Here is a 15,650-nt window from a genome sequence, read left to right as displayed (position 1 = left end):
TGACACTTCTGTTCTCAGCCACTACTGGCCCTCAACCATCCTCGGTCATTTCTGACCCCCTTTTGGCAGGTGAGGAATACCCAGCTTCACCGCCCGGCTTCTGCCCTGTTTCTGCTGCAGCCTGGGGCCTGCTGGTAGAATTTCAACCTTCCCTTATGGAGAGATCACGCTACTTCCCAGAACCCTGGAGGGGTTCCTTCAGAACACACTTAAGAGGGATACACATTCCATACCTACTCCTACCCCAATCCCCACCTCCTGGTCACCTTCTGGCCCTGCCTCAAGAGGCCTGTAGAGCTGGGGGGGACCCTCCTGGGCTCTTGGGCCCCCCACCCCCACCCCATGAGGGATGGCAGAGATAGGGCCTATCCTAGGCTCTCCGAAGACCGCATACCAGCAGCTCATTCTTACCCTGACTCCTGAATGTTGTTGGCATCTCTCGGGACTACTTACTTAGGAAATCCTAGCTGTGTTTCAGGGAGGTCTAGGGAAAGGGTGGCTGTGACCCCGGGGAGCCAGACCTCAAGGTCGCAGCAGGCACCAGAGGGAGAGGTGGTGATAAAATGAAGGGCAAAGGCAGGGCCCCCTGATTTGGTATCCCCTTACCCTCTAGCACTTGTCTTCCCCGTGGGCAACTGGGGTGGGTTGTGCTGGGCTCTGTGTACCTCCAGGGGATGGCCTGAGGCCTTTCTAATCCAGGGACTGGGAGATCAGAGTACCCATCTTAAAAGCGGGGGCACGTCCAAGGCCGAGGAGATGGTGGCCAAGGCCTCAGGGGAGGAGGGGACCTCAAGTTTTGTGGGGGACACTGGGGAGACTCAGCTCCCCGGGGGCTCCCCACCTGCCCAGCCTGGGGAGCCATACCTTTCCGGACACTACCATCAGCACAGGCATAGTCCCCGGCGCTGAGCAGGAAGCAGGCGGCTGCCTTCTTGTTTTTGTCTCGGGGGCCAGAGCGTCGCAGGGCCCGGCGCTCCTCAGGGGTGGGGGCAGAGGCCAGGGGCTGGGTGAGGCCAGCTCCCTCCTCATCTGACAGCACCGCATTGGCATCACCGTTCTGCTTGGAGTCTAAAGGGGGCAGACAGAAAGGAGGCTGTGTGAGGGGCTGCCCAGGCCTTCCCCATGGGCTTGCCTGGGGTCTCAGATCCCAGACTGAGAGTGTCAATTCCCCCACCCAGGAGGGCCTGGCATCTGCCTGGGAGGGCGGGGGGCTGGGGGCAGGGTCCCTGCCTCCTTCTCAGCCTTGGCCTAGCATCTTTCCCAGGACACCGAGTTACAGATACCCGAAGCAGGGGTTCCTAAAATCTGTCTGCTGAGGGCTGCCCCAAGGGATTAGCCTGAGGCAGGTGGCAGACTGTTTCCTCCTTGGGTCTGGCTCAGGCTGACACTTGGATGAGAGAACGCCTGGCTTGCTGGGATGAGGGCTGGCATTGTCAGGGTTAAACCGAGAAAAGTGGCTTCCTCAGCCATCTCCCTGGGCCCCCTAAAGACAGTTACTCTTGTTCACTGGGCATAGAAGGCAGAGTCGAGTGCCTGAAGGATTTAGAGCCCTCTTCTTGGGGCTCTCCTGCCTGGGGAAGACCCTGAACCGGAGATGCTCCAGTGCAGCTCCCACTGCTGTGGGCTTCTAGACCCAAACCCCTGGCCTCCGTCAGGCAGCAGCACGGGGGTGCCCTCAGCTCTGGAGAGGGGCCCACTCCGTCTAAAGGCAGTGGCCTCGGCATCTGCCACAAATGCCCTGACCATGGCCAAACGGTTAGGGTCAGGCTGAGGCATAGCTGACGGGGCCATGGTAAGTGTGCATCGAGGAGCTGGTGCTGGGCCTTCTCCATTCTGACACTAGGTTTCCCTCTGAGCTCTGAACGGGCCTCGGGGTACAGCTGAAATCCCCTGGGGCACTGGCTGGGAGATTTACATTCAGGGATCAAAGAAGGAGGTACCACTTTGGTGGGGGAGAAGGGGGGAGCCTGAGGGGTCCTGTTCCATCAAGGTCTCTGGAAGACCCAGGCCCCCAAATGACCCCACAGAGTGAGTAGCCCCAGCATGTATGCCGGGTCCCAACCAACAGGCCAAGTGAGAGTCTCGAGTCAGGCATCCCCCGGCAGAGGATGAGTCCCACTTTGCCCCCAGAGCTTGGCTATAGAAGCTACTACCTTTGTCTCCTGGCCCACCCCCAGCTCCTGGGAAGGCTTGGCATCCAAGGGCTCCCCAGACTAGGAATCCTAGACCTTCCTCGGGAGCCCACCGCATATTTAATCCTCAGGTTCCCACTCTCCATCCTAACTCTAAGTTGCTGCCGGTTAAGCCAATTTCCTTTCCCATCTCTTGACTCGGGTGGAAGCCATCTTCCCAAGGGCGGCCTTTCCCATCCTTCAAGAAGGTTCCAGGCCCTCAGGCCCTCCCCTTCCAGGATGCAGAGGCCACTTCTTCCACCCTTCCTTTTCCCCTGCCTGACTCTGTCTGGCTGTTCCCTCTTGGTTCCCTCCCATCCCATGTGAAACCCTGAGCCCAGGACTCAATCTAGTTTGTGCTGAACAGAAGGCAGCCTCCCACTGCTGTTACGTTATCACATTTATTAGGCCAAGAGACATCAGACTCCAGTGTTTGGAAAGAAATGATTCATGCGTTGATGCACCTTGGAAGAACAGCTGTCCCTGCTGTCTAGCTAATAACGACAAGGCCTGGTGCTTGTAAAGTGGCTTTTCCTTCTCAAAGCCCTCTCACATCTGTCATTTGTTTGGGTCTCATCAACGTCTTGGGAGTAGGAGATCATTCCCATTTACCAGGTGAGGACCAGAGAGGGTAAGTGACTGGCCTCAGGTCACGCAGCACAGCAGCCAAAGTGGTACTGGAATTTACAACCCCATGCACTGCCCATCACAGCCTAAATTGAGTGGGACATTCACTCCCCAAACCCCGACGTTCAGAAAGCTACTCGAACACCAGAAGATAGAGATGGGCCTCAATACTTTGCACTCTTAAAGGCAAAGTATCCTCAGGGAAGCCCAGAGTAGTAAAGCACAACCCCAAATTCCAAGGGCCTTAGTTCATCTGGGGACTCCCTGGGCCACGGGGGGAGAGGTGGCTTTCCTTCCCAACCCCCAATCTCACCTGCCCGTTTCCTCTCAACCATACCCTCTTCTGGGGCAGGGGGACTGGTGTCACTGTAGGTGCTGTCCCTGGGCGAAGTCTCCTCAGACTTGCAGTAGATGGGTGACTCAAGATGGGGCGGCCGGGGCACATGCTTCTTTCTTTTCTTAGGCAGCTTCTGCTTGGCCATGGCCAGGGAGTAGTACATGCCGAAGTTGTTGACAATGACCGGCACAGGCATGGCGATGGTGAGTACACCAGCCAGTGCACACAGCGCCCCCACCAGCATGCCTGACCAGGTCTTGGGGTACATGTCCCCATAGCCCAGCGTCGTCATGGTGACCACAGCCCACCAGAAGCCGATGGGGATGTTCTTGAAGTCGGTGTGGTCATTGCCCCGTGGGTCGGAGGGCCTGGCGCCAATGCGCTCGGCATAGTAGATCATGGTGGCGAAGATGAGCACCCCCAGCGCCAGGAAGATGATGAGCAGCAGGAACTCGTTGGTGCTGGCGCGCAGGGTGTGGCCTAGCACGCGCAGGCCCACGAAGTGGCGCGTGAGCTTGAAGATGCGCAAGATACGCACGAAGCGCACGACGCGCAGGAAGCCCAGCACGTCTCGGGCTGCCTTGGAGGACAGGCCGCTCAGCCCCACCTCCAGGTAGAAGGGCAGGATGGCCACGAAGTCGATGATGTTTAGCAGGTTCTTGACGAAGTCCAGCGTGTCCGGGCAGCACACGATGCGCACCAGGAACTCCAGCGTGAACCACAGCACGCACACCCCCTCGATGTACGTCAGGATGGGCTCTGTCTCCACCTCCCGCCGAAAGTGCACGCTGGTGGTGTTCCCTACCCGGTGGATCTCGGTCACGTTGCGGTCGATGTTAAAGGCCTCGTGGGTCTCCAAGCAGAAGGTGGTGATGGAGACCAAGATGAAGAAGAGAGAGGCGAAGGCCACCACCTGTGAGGCAAGGAGGAGAGCGGGGTGGCTATCAGCGCAGGGGGAAGGGGTTAGGGGAGGTTCTCTTGTGCACGGGGGTGGAGGAGGTGGGGCAGGGGTGACCAAGCAGTTGTCAGGTGGCGAGAGGCAGGATTAAGGTACACAGTAGGGGCTGAAACCCCTTCCCTAGACGGTCTCTATCCATCTGCTTGGGTGTTTTAAGGTAGTACTTCCCAATCTTTGTCCTGGTGCACAGAAGATTTCAAGATAGTCAAGTGGACGGGAACAGTAGCTGCCGGGCCCCGCCTCTTAAGCGGCCCCGCCCCCTGCCCAGCTCCGTGCTCCTGCAGTGCTGTGAAGCCTCAAAGCTTCCCAAACTGTAACGGGTATATAAACCATCTGGGAATCTTGTCAACATGTGATTCTGATTCAGGAGGTCAAGGGCAGGGCCTGTCATTCTGCTTTTCTAAGAAACTCGCAAGTGAGGCTGCTGGTCCACAGACTACACTTGGAGGAACCAGACTTTAAGACAAAGCGAGGCCCAGGACCAGCAGCAGCCGGGCCTGAGAACTAGTTAGAAATGCAAATTCTCGGGCCCTGCGTAAACTTACTGAATGAGACACACTGGGCCCACATAATCTGTTTTAACAAACCTTCCAGGTAATTCTGATGCATGCTAAGCTCTAAGGTCTGCTGCATTAAGGGATATGCCCAGAGACAGGGGGCTGGTGGGAATGACCTGTGGCCTCTCTCTGCCAGCTGAGTCTTTAAGCTCCAGCCATGAACCACCCCCACCTCCTTAGGCCCCAGATACCAGTCCCCCTCCCCTGCCTCTCAGTTTAGAATGTCCCAGACAGTGAGAAGAGTCTGAAGGAAGACAGCATGCTCCACGGCAGGAGACAGAGGGAATGTGCTCAGAATAAACTGAGCTCCAACAAAAAATAAACTGCACCCATTGGGATCAGAATGTGGCAGCGGCTGGTCCGGACAGCTGCTGGGATCTCAGCTAGAACGATGACAGCAGCACTCGGCAGAGGTTTAAGTGTCCAATCATTATGAATGGAGAGGAAATGCATGTGTAATAACACCAATTAGGGAGCCTTCATCTGTTATTCACCACTGTCAGGGTACCTGTTGCCAAGGTCTACGCCCCCTGCTGCGGCCCGCCCTCCCTGAACAGAGGGCTGTACTTCAAACAGGAGCATGAGGAAGGACTGTGGCCCCTCCACCACTTGGCAACCCCCATGCCTGCCCCGCCCTGATTTCCACCTGACTACGGCATTGCCTCCTGTCTAATGGTGCCTCTCGGAGATGCTCTGCTCCCTGAGAGTCTGCGCTGGGAGGGAGAGAAGGCATGCCTTGCTCTTACTTCTGCTGAACACCAATGGGAGCTCCTACAAGGGAAGCTGGGAAAATGAAGCAGCAGCATCTCCCGGGCTTCTGAAGCAGGAGCGAGTCTGAGGAGAGAACTTGGGAATGCACATTCATTAGCTGTCTATTCCGTCCTGGCATGGCTGGGTACGGGTACATGTTACCGCCTTCAGTCCCCCCGGTGACCCTATGACGATGTAAGCCTCGTCATCTCACTTCACGGATGGGGAACTGAGTATCAAAGAGGTTCTGTGTTTGCCTGAGGTAACACAGCCTGGAAAGGGTGAAAACCACACTTGAACTCACCACGGTTTAACTTCAGAGGCTGTACCTTCTCTTTACAACACACTGTCTTCACCACCTCCCAGGCAGGATCAGTTCATAGACCCAGGACAGTCTTCTCTGAACCGTCAGCACTGCCCCCAGCCAACTCCCTGATGAGTGCTACTTCAACCTTAGAGATGTGTACCTTTGGATTAAGACAGACACCCATCACACACTAAGATCTCTTATGTGTTACCCTTGAACAGGGACAAGTTGATGAGATCAGCGAGCAAGGAGAAGGGAGGTGGCAGGCCACAGATAACAATTCCCCTCCTTGAACAACTTTGCCTGGGGCTTCTCCTGTCTCCTGCTTTCCTGTAAAGGTAAATTTCAACTTCCTTTTCTGACCTCATTTTACTTCCCTGAGCAATGGGCTGGCCAGGCACTACAAGTTATGTGGGCCTTAGGCAAACGGCTCCAGCTGCGGGCTCTCCACGGCCATCCAGAGATGAATTGGTGGAGGGACCTGTCTGGTGGCGGCAGGGATGCTGGCAACCCAGAGTCCCGGCACTGCCCACTCCCCCATCCCCAGAAGCAGAGGCGGTTGGGGTAAGGGGTGGGGCCAGCATATCCCGGCTCTGCCAGGGAGCATGGGAAGCAGGAGCTCACTATCTCCGCTCGCCGTCTCGGAGGATAAGTTAGCCAGGAGAGTTGGCCCACGGGGGAGCTGAGCGTGAAGTTAATTAGTGATTTGGAAAAACAAGTTCAGGAAGAGCTGCCAAGGGGCTGAGCAGAGGGCACAGAGAGGAGGGAAGGGAGGGAGGCCCATGTGCCCAACTCCTTCCAAGTTCCTTTCTCCTCCCACGTTAGGGAACAACTCCCCGAATTCCCGCAGTATTCACTCACTTTTGCTGTGTTTTTAAAACACAACTCTTTATCTATTTACTCCTACCACTCACTTCCGCCCTTCCTGAAGGTGGGGCAGGGAAAGGGTAGCCACCCACGTGTGCCCATTTCTTAGGGCAGCAGACTCACGGGAGAGGGCAGATGACTGGCTCAGGATCGAACTGAGGCCACGGCTCCTGCCTCTCAGCTCAGAGTTCTTTCCACTTGGCCCTCTAACCAAACAAATAGGGACGGTCCACTCCTCCTTGGTGACCCCGTCATGTGACTGCTCTGGGGCTGGCAGCCGGCGCCGGGCAGGCCCCAGAAAGCCGTCCCTCCCCGAGGAGACAGACAGACCTGAGGCTAAGCTGTGACAAATGCAGGCATCTGGGCCCTGGCCACGTTGCCACCGGTTAAGTCCTGAGGTTATGGGTCCCCCTTTGGGACCCCAGTTATTCTTTTCTCCCCTAAGTTTTCCCCAGACTGCACTATTTCCTAAGTGGTGGTCCTAAACAAACTCAATCAAGGCCCTTCACCAGGCCTTCCCCTCTGGCAGTAGGGACACTGCTTTTTTTTCTCCCACTCTCTTGATTGAGGGCTTTGGGGGATAAAAAAGGGCCAAGGAAGAAGGCAGTGGCTGCAAAAATCACCCCATTTAGGCATCAAGGCCTGGAGCTGGAGCTCTCTGAGCAGCCCTTACAAGGCCATCCTGGACAGCGAGCCACAAGCACCGGCACCTCCTCCCGATCCATTGGCCCCTGCCTACGAGAGAGCTAGCGCAAGGAGCTAAGTTGCCCTGGGGTCAGATGGCCTAGCCCCCCCTCCCCCCCGCCCCGGGCCTTTGCTAGGTAAATGGTGTGCTCTGTACCTGTCTCTCTCTACAAAATGGGGACACATTAGAGCCCACCTCGTGGTGTTACTGAGGAACTAAAGGAGCTTCTAATGGCAAGTGTCTGGCACACAGTATGTGCTCAGTAAGACAATGACAGAGCCGAGGTGTGCGGGCCTCCACAGACCCCTGCCTGCAGCTTCTGACAGCCGAGTTGAATCTGAAGTGAGAAAAATCACAAAATCCCTGCTTTCTCCCCAGGGGAGGAGTGACTCACCCTGGTTCTCATGGCGGAAGCGGTCAGTTCTTTCTAAGACCTGAGGACACAGGGCATAGATTCTGCTGGAAGACAAAACTGCTCAAGTGGAATACCGCTTGTGTGACCTGATCTGGCCAGCGGCTACTCTGTCCCTGCTGGAAGGCTAGAGGGTGCTCTCACCATCCTGGACAGGAAGTTCCTAGCAGGAAACCTAAAGGAAACTAGAGGTGTGCAGGAAAGCGCTGCTCCTTCCAGCTTCCTGCTCCCTCAGACCCCACATGGCTGGTGCTATATCTTCTTGGGGACCCGCTGATCTGGAGACCCAGGTGCTTCAGCTCTCTTATCAGCCTCCTTCATCGAACTCATTCTGAGATAGCTGGTGGTGGAAATCTAAAGTCCCACACTTCTGGATCCAAGTTGGGCTCTGCTGCCGACTACCTGAGGGACCTTAGGCAAAGTTCTTAACCTCTCTGAGCCTTCAGATTTTTGCTCATAGAATGGAAACTGAGTGCCTACAATGTGCCAGACACTGTTCTGGGTGCTGGAGAACAGCAGGAAACAAAATAAATACCCCTGTACCCCGGTCCCTTAGGCCTTACATTCGAGTAGAAGGAAACTGTCAACAAATTAGTAAGCTATATCGTATGCCAGCTGCTCTAAGTGTTAGGAAGAAAAATAAGAGTCAAGGGGGTAAGGAGTATGAGGGTGAGGGAAGCATTTCAAATCGGGTGATGAGGCAAGGCCTCAGCCAAGTTGACATCTAAGCAGAGGTCTGAAGGAGTGAGAGAGGGGGTTATGTGAAGGTCCAGGAGAGCTCAAGAGTCAGAGAGAGCAGGCAGTGCAAAGGCCCTGAGGCTATAGTGTGCTTGATGTGTTGAGGGGATGAGACCAGTGCCCACCTGATGAGCTGTTTTAAGGATTAAAAGAAACGATATTTGTAAAACTCAGCACAGAGCCTGGAGTGTCTCAGGAATCTGGCACAGGCTGGGTCGGGGTGGGGAGGCTAGCTAGCGGGGAGGTGACAGACACCAGTCATTGGGAACTGAATACAATCAGCGGGGGCAGGGGAGGGGAGCCCAAGGAGAAAGGGCCAAGGAGACAGATGGACAGATAAACATAAGAAGACTCATGCCCAAAACCTATATTAAGGATGAAGTGTAGGAGAAGAGAAATTTGAGAACACAGCCAAAGATGCTTGCAGACGAATATCTGTGGGGATGGAATGAGGAGTTGAAGCTTCCGGGGAAGTGAGATCCTAGTGCCCAAGCAGAGCTGCAAAGGGAGCAGGCAGCCCCTGGGGGCTCAGAGGCAGGCAAGGAGAGAGAGTCTGCCAGGCAAGGCATCTCTCTGCTGCATCTGGGCTCCTGAATGAGGGCCTGCCCTGTGAGTCCAGGCCCAGCCTACATACCCCTGCTCCTCTCCCTTCACGGGCTCCCCTAGGAGCAGACCCTGGCCCCGGGACCTCCCATTCTGCTCCAGGAGCCAGAGCCAGCCTTACCCATGCCCACCTCCTGCCAAGCCAGCACATGGGGCTTCTCAGAGCCTCCGGGGTGCCGAGAACTGAGGAGTCCAGCCCCAGAAGGAATCCAGTCCAGCCCGGCTCACTGGCCAAGAACTTACCCAACCAAATGCAATTCCTGGCTATTGCCTATCCATATTCTGTGCTGTCCCATCTCTGCCCAGGCTGGTCCCCTGGCCAGAAAATTCACCCCTTCCCTAACTCTGCATGGTTAAGCGCTACCCACATTGGAAAACTTATTTATTTATATATTTATTTATAGCCTGCCTCCTTCTAAAAATTATTTAAGGGAGCTAAGTCATTATCCTGCAGGGCCTATCCAGCTTATCTTCTGCTTCCTCGGGGAAGCTTCCCCGCCTGCCAACGCTCTCCCCCGCCTCGCCTCACCTCACACAGGACTGGGATTTATCGCTTTCTCCTCGCACCTCCTCTTGGACTTCATTTTTTAAGATGCCTGTGGCACCTCTCATGATCTTTCTTGTATTATTATTACTATTCCTCATCACCTAATTTTCCTCAGCTGCCATCTACTCCCCCTGACCTAGCTCTCTTCAGGAACAGGGACCACGTCTGACTCATCTTTATATTTATAGGGCCCAGCCTGGTGTCTGGCATGTAGTAAGTACTCAATAAATGTTTCCTGAATGCCCGGAGCCAAGGTGACTGCCTGCTTCTTCTCCTGGAGCCTGTTATGAGGAAACATGGTCAGCCCCACTAACTGGGACTAGAGATGACAGGTATGCCCAGCAATACCTCCAAGCACGTGGGCTCTCAGACTCTGTGGTTTTCCAGGGTTGGCCAAGACCACTGCCTGATGGAGCCCTATGCCAGGGGCTGGGTCACTATCAGCAGGCTGGAAAACAAACAAAATAGAACAAAAAAACCTAGCGGGGAGCTGGGCCAAAGGTTGTGGTGGGCTGGCTGGTGCCCAGCATGTCAAGACAGCACTGTCCACGGGTGGACGCCAGGGACCTGGGGACGCCCCCCCCCCCAACTGCCTGGCTCTGTTCCTGCCTGTTCTTCCCCCATTGCCCCAAAATAGCCCAAGTTTATTTTAGCCCCTCCCCCACTTAACACCCCACCCCAAATGGTGACAAAGAGAAACACCTCATTATCCCGAGACAAGATGTTCAGAGGCAAATGTTGGTCTGTTGAGAACAGAAAAGAAAAACACAAAACAAACCCAGGAGGAGACTGGGAGGCTGCCTCAGGGCAGGGCAGCCACAGGCCTGCAGACTTGGCCTGACACCCCTCCTGCTCCCGGGAAGGCGCATGCTGGCACTCACTCCCTGGGGAAGACAGGGCAGCCAGCCTCCCAGGTTTGGCTTCCTGGCTCTCCCGAGCCCAGTGGGCTTGGATCCAGAGGGTCCTGCCCACCGACCGGCTAGTCCCAGGCAATGTCCGGGCCAGAGAGGCAGGGGGTCTTCTGAAGGAAGGAGCAGGAACAGAGCTCTGCATTTCTTTCCAAGAAGTCCTGTTTCATTCCCCTGCCTGGGCCAGGGGACACCTAGTCTCCTCTGGGAACTAAGTTCCCTTTCTTTTTGTTGAAGTCCCACAGTGAGAAAAAAAATAGAGAGCAAGATCAGAGGCAAGCAATTCTAAGGAGTGGGGGGATGGGAGCTTTAGTCTGGAGGGAGAAGTAAGGGGACAGGTGAGAGGAGAGAAGGCCCCCTTCTGGGGCCCCCAAAAGACAGAGACCTCCTGCAGATGTGGTACAAACACAGACATGGGTTCACTAGATCTGGGTTTGGAGCCTAGTTCCATGGCCAGCTGTGTGACCTTAGACAAGTCCCTGTGGGCCTCAGTTTCCTTCACTGTAGACTAAGGTGAATGATCCTGCCTCACATGGGACAGATGAGATTCGAAAGGAGGGGTGACAGCCCCTGACATGTGGTGGGGGCTGAATCCAGGTGAAAACCCAGCTCCAGCTGCTCCCGGGGGCAACAGGGACCCTTGGGTCACATCCTCTACTCAGAAGGGAAATGTTATGGGAAAACTAACCCAGGTACGGATTTAGCCACAGGAGATCGACTATCCTTCTCAATAGAGCTGATAACTGAGGCAAAGCCAGTCTCACTCCTAGGTCATCAAGAGGTTGGGGGTGAGAGACAGAAGTGTCTCCGGGGTCCCATTCCTCAGGTTTCCTGTCTGCCCTCAGGAAAAAAGGAAGGCCTATTTCAGCACTCTCAATACTGCCCAAACCCCCACTTGTCCCCCTCTGGGAAGCCACCGGGCTGTGGCAGAGCCTGGGACAACGAGCCCTGGGCAGGTGGGGACTGGGGACTGGATCAGCCATTCTATCATGTCGACTGCCAGGCCACGGAAACGGAAGCACAGCAGCGGCTGTCATGGGCCCGGCCCCAGTGAGGGGAGCAGGGCTGAGCACCCTGGCCTGCCTGGAGCCTGCCTGATGGGGAATGGCTCTGCAGGCCAGGCCAGGAGCGAGGCAACAGGCTCCACTCAGTCCATTTTCCGTTTGGATCTGTTTTGCTCCTGTCATGGCGTACTCCTCAGATGACCAGCTGCCAAGTGCAGAGAGATGCCCGGGGCAGAGCGCTGCTCCACTGCCCTCCCACTTCCAATGAACGCCCCAGGCCCCGAGGACCAGAGGTACTCCCACAGACCCAGGGGCCACTGCTGGAGAGGCCATGGTACCGGCCTGGGGGTAACAGACTTAAGCAGGGAGGGCACAGCCCCAGAACCTCAGAACACCCTCCAGGCCAGAATAAGGAACAAGCCAGCTCTCCATCTGAAGAACAGCACGTATGGTGGAAAGCACATGTGGCAGTCCGAGGAGCAGGGGCCTGGACTCCCAGTGGGCCACTATCCGGCTGTGTCATCTCAGGCAAGCTCTTTACCCTCCCGAGGCCCCAATCCACTACCCGGGGAGGACACCTCCCCCCTAAGTTTCCTGGGAGTGCTAGAGCTTAATGCAAAGTACAGTGAAGAGCAGTTACGAATTTTTTGAGATGATGTATTCCCACGTGTCTGTCCCAGGAACGGCTGAACCAGAAGGTTTGCCTCCCTCTTGTGCTCCTTAGCAGGAGACAATTCCTCTTTGAGGACAAATGCCATTAAGCTCCATATAGCTGTTCACATCAGTATTCACAACCAGAAAGCTGGAACCTAGGGAAGGTGTCCTGTTTGTGGTTACTTGTGTTTGACGACATCTAACGCCTCTGAATCCTGGTATCTTCATCACTTCAGTGGGGAGAATTAACCCTGCCTGGTCCCGGACTCCTAACCTCAATGAGAAGGCGCTGGCTGATGGGATTCCGTATCAAGAGGACAAGTATCTTGGGCTCCTGGAGGAACTGAAAGGGCCAGCTAGGCTCTGAGTTTGCTCAGAGAGCCCCTTGGCTGGCCTGCCCTGGGGTTTGTCTGGCAGAACATAAACTCACTGATGGAACATTCCCTTGGAATCCAAAAGAGGAGAACCAGAGAATGTGAAAAGTCCCCCAGAGACCCCAGAATGCCCAGAAATAGGACCCAACTCTCCTAACCACCTCACAGCATTCCTGCCTCCCTGGCTTGTCCCCTTCCCCCATGTCTATGAAGACTCTTCCCCTCACCTCCAATTTGGAAAGAACCTTAATTCCACACTTGTCACTCTCCTCTAGCACACATAGCCTCGAGCTGACATGAGCAGGGTCAGTGAGGTGCAGGAGAAGTCCCCAGAACTCACAGCAGACCCTGGCCAGGCCATGCCCTGGGCCCTCACCTTCTGAGCTGATCTCAGGACTGTAGGAAAAGAAACAAAGGCAGTTCCCCAACCACCCCCCAGCCCCCAGCCGGCTTCACTCTCAGTCCTGAGAAAGTTCTCTGCCCACCAGGGCCCTCCCTGGGGGATGCCTGCAGCCCCAGCCTTATAGGCCTCTACCACGGGGACCTCTGTTCCTCCCAGGCAGGAGCTGCTTCTGCCCTGGTCTGACATTGACGCCAGCCTGGCCCACCCTGCAGTCTCATTTCGGTCTCCCATCCTCCCCTGGGTGGGGAAGTGGAACTTTTCCTTCCATGACTAGGCTGAGGCCCAGCCCAGGAGGTGCTGAGGAGGGTGACAGGGCTCTGAGACTCATTAACAGGACAACTGGGGATGCCAGAAGTGAGGACCAGCTTCCACAGCAAGACCCGAACCCTACACCCAAAACATGTTGTTCTTTCCTGTCTCCCAGACAGACCCCAGCCAGGCTTCAGGCTGCCAACCATGAAGCCAGACAACAGCCCCCAGGGTTCTCTTTTTTTAAAGAATCTTAAAGCAATCCTTCAGGAATTTTCTTTTTTTAAAGCTCTCCAAGCAGATCTCTGCCCCTCCACCCCCTTTCACCTAAGGGGGTTGGGAGAAACTGGACTGACTTGGGGGAGGAGGTGGTGGGAAGGGACTAGACCTGGCCTAGATCAACCTATGCCATCCCCCTCTGTTCCCCCATACACTCGTTTCAAGCAGTAACCTGAACCAGGGTTTTCTGGGAAGCCAGTCGGTGCTGCAGCAGGAAGAAAAGAAGTGGCAACACATCTGGGATCATGGCAGGCAGCCTGTGGCTGGCCACTGACCACAGGAGCCTGCAGTGCCCAGAACATTAGGCCCTCGCTGTCCAGCTGAAGCCAGGCCATCCCAGGTGACCAGGAAGCCTTCGGGGCATGGCATGGGACAGACATCTTGGCTTATCTCCCTGAAAAAAAGGGTTCTCCAGAAACCTGGATGAGAGGCCTGGGTGCTGGTCCCAGCCCCGTCTGTCATGGGCTGAAGCTGGCATCCCCTTTGCAGAACTCATACTTCACAGCATTCGGAGGTACCCCGAGCATTTAAAGGAGGTGGCCCTTAACACACCCAGTTTTCTTCCCCCCAAAAACCTGCCTGCCTCAGGCAAAAGGCCTTATTCCAGCTCTCCAGGACGCTGGCCCTGTGGAGGAGCGGAGGGGTCAATTAAGACAGGCGGTCCGCATACAAAGAAGGGGGTGGATGAGCTCAGCTAAGGGTACCCCACTCCCTCTGAGGGGATGCGGCAAAGCAGGCAGCTGGGACGAGGGCCAAGTGGTAAGTCAAGTGTGTGCAATCTCCTGGTGAGGCGTGCAGGAGAGAGGCTGTGTGGGGGGAGTGGGGGGGCTTGTGAGTCCCTTGGGGGCCCAGGGAAGCCGGAGGGAATTGGGAGGGAGGGAGAGGCCAGGTAAATCAGTTTCTGCCGGCCCCTCCCGGCCCCTATCCCCACTGCCACGGGCCCCCTTGCACCCCTGAGAGGAGACCCAGGCTCCTGCCACTCACCCTGGCCGCCCGGGAGGAGTAGGGATCCTCGAAGAGCGCCCACATGCGGGGCTGCCAGCCACGGCAGCCCCCGGACCCGGCGCCGGGGCCCGCACCTCCCTCGTGGGGCCCCAGGCGCTGCAGGGCCAGCTCGCGCTCCTCGTCGCCGGCCTCGTCGCCCGTCCCCGCGCCACCGCCGCCTCCGTCCGGGCTCTCGAAGATATCGAGCGCCTCCTCGGCGTCGCGGTGCTGGCGGTAGGTCATCCAGCAGCAGGGCTCCACATCGGTCTCGTCGATGCCCCAGAAGGTGAGCTCCTCCTCGAAAAGCGGCCCGCACACGTCGGCGGGGCAGTGCAGCTTGCCGGTGCGGTAGTAGTTGAGCACGTAAGCAAAGACGCCCGGGTGCCGGTCGAAGAAGAACTCGCAGCTCCCGCCGCCGCTGCTGCCGCTGCTGCCCGCACCGCCGCCATCAGACTCGGGCCGGCCCCCGCCGTCGGGATCGGCCAGCCAGGCGAGGCGGGTGCCCGGTAGGGTGCGCAGGGTGCTGCGGTAGGTCTCATGTCGCGTGCCGCCCACGTTGATGATGATCTTCTCCGACGCCTCGCCCTTGGCCATCTCCTCCTTCAGACATGTTTTGGACGGAGGCTTGTTCCCCGACTTGCGCCCACGGTAGGAGGAGACACACACCGAGCTGATCATAAGAAGCGCTGCGGGGCTTCGGCTTGGGGCGGCCGCTGCCCTCTAAACACCCTTCCCGAGGAGGCAGCGTCAGACGGGGGAGGGGGAGGAGGCGAGGAGGAGGCAGGAGGCGGCGGCGGCCCCCTCTGCGGCTTGGCCCTGCCCCTGCCTCCCCCCCGGGGCGCCGAGCAGGAGGAGTTGGGTTTCTCGGGTGCACAGGTGGTTGGGGTTTGGGCAGGCAGCTTCGGCAAGGAGGCAGGGAAGAAAAAGGCTAGCGGAGGACCCGGGCGAGGGGCCCAGGGAGGCAGGGGCAAATACACACCTCCCCTGCTAGGACTGGACACTCAGACGCTAGGGCTCTGGACACGCCCCCCCTTCACCCCCAGAAGGCGAGTTAGCGCACAGTCCAGGCGCACTGCGAGGGTCCGGGGAGCGCGCACGGCGCGCTCACACTCACACGGGCCACCCTCCGGCTCTCCCAGACCGTGCCGAGTCCCGGGAGCCGCCGGCTTCCCCGCGGCGGCGGCAGCGCAGCAGCAACAAGTTCTCGGAGCGGCTGCCGGGACCGGGCCGACGCTC

The 15,650-nt window shown here is 57.1% G+C and overlaps 1 protein-coding gene across 6 annotated transcripts in view; it reads right to left on the bottom strand.

Moving 5' to 3' along the window:
• Positions 1–15,106, bottom strand: part of KCNC4 (potassium voltage-gated channel subfamily C member 4) — a 34,183-nt gene extending 19,077 nt beyond the window's left edge. For all 6 annotated transcript variants that reach the window (XM_059375684.1, XM_059375680.1, XM_059375683.1 and 3 more), the window contains exons 1-3: positions 14,415–15,106; positions 3,112–4,048; positions 865–1,068 (exon numbers count right to left, since the gene is read on the bottom strand). In XM_059375684.1, coding sequence (XP_059231667.1) covers positions 865–1,068; positions 3,112–4,048; positions 14,415–15,092 — 1,819 coding nt within the window. In that variant the 5' untranslated portion in view covers positions 15,093–15,106. The remainder of the gene's footprint in view (positions 1–864; positions 1,069–3,111; positions 4,049–14,414) is intronic.
• Positions 15,107–15,650: the final 544 nt, after the last annotated feature.

This window comes from Mustela nigripes, chromosome 14 (genome assembly GCF_022355385.1).
Source record: "Mustela nigripes isolate SB6536 chromosome 14, MUSNIG.SB6536, whole genome shotgun sequence".
In the NCBI taxonomy this organism is placed as follows: domain Eukaryota; kingdom Metazoa; phylum Chordata; class Mammalia; order Carnivora; family Mustelidae; genus Mustela; species Mustela nigripes.
The sequence above is the reverse complement of the archived record's forward strand: the minus strand, read 5'-3'. Positions and strand labels throughout refer to the sequence as shown.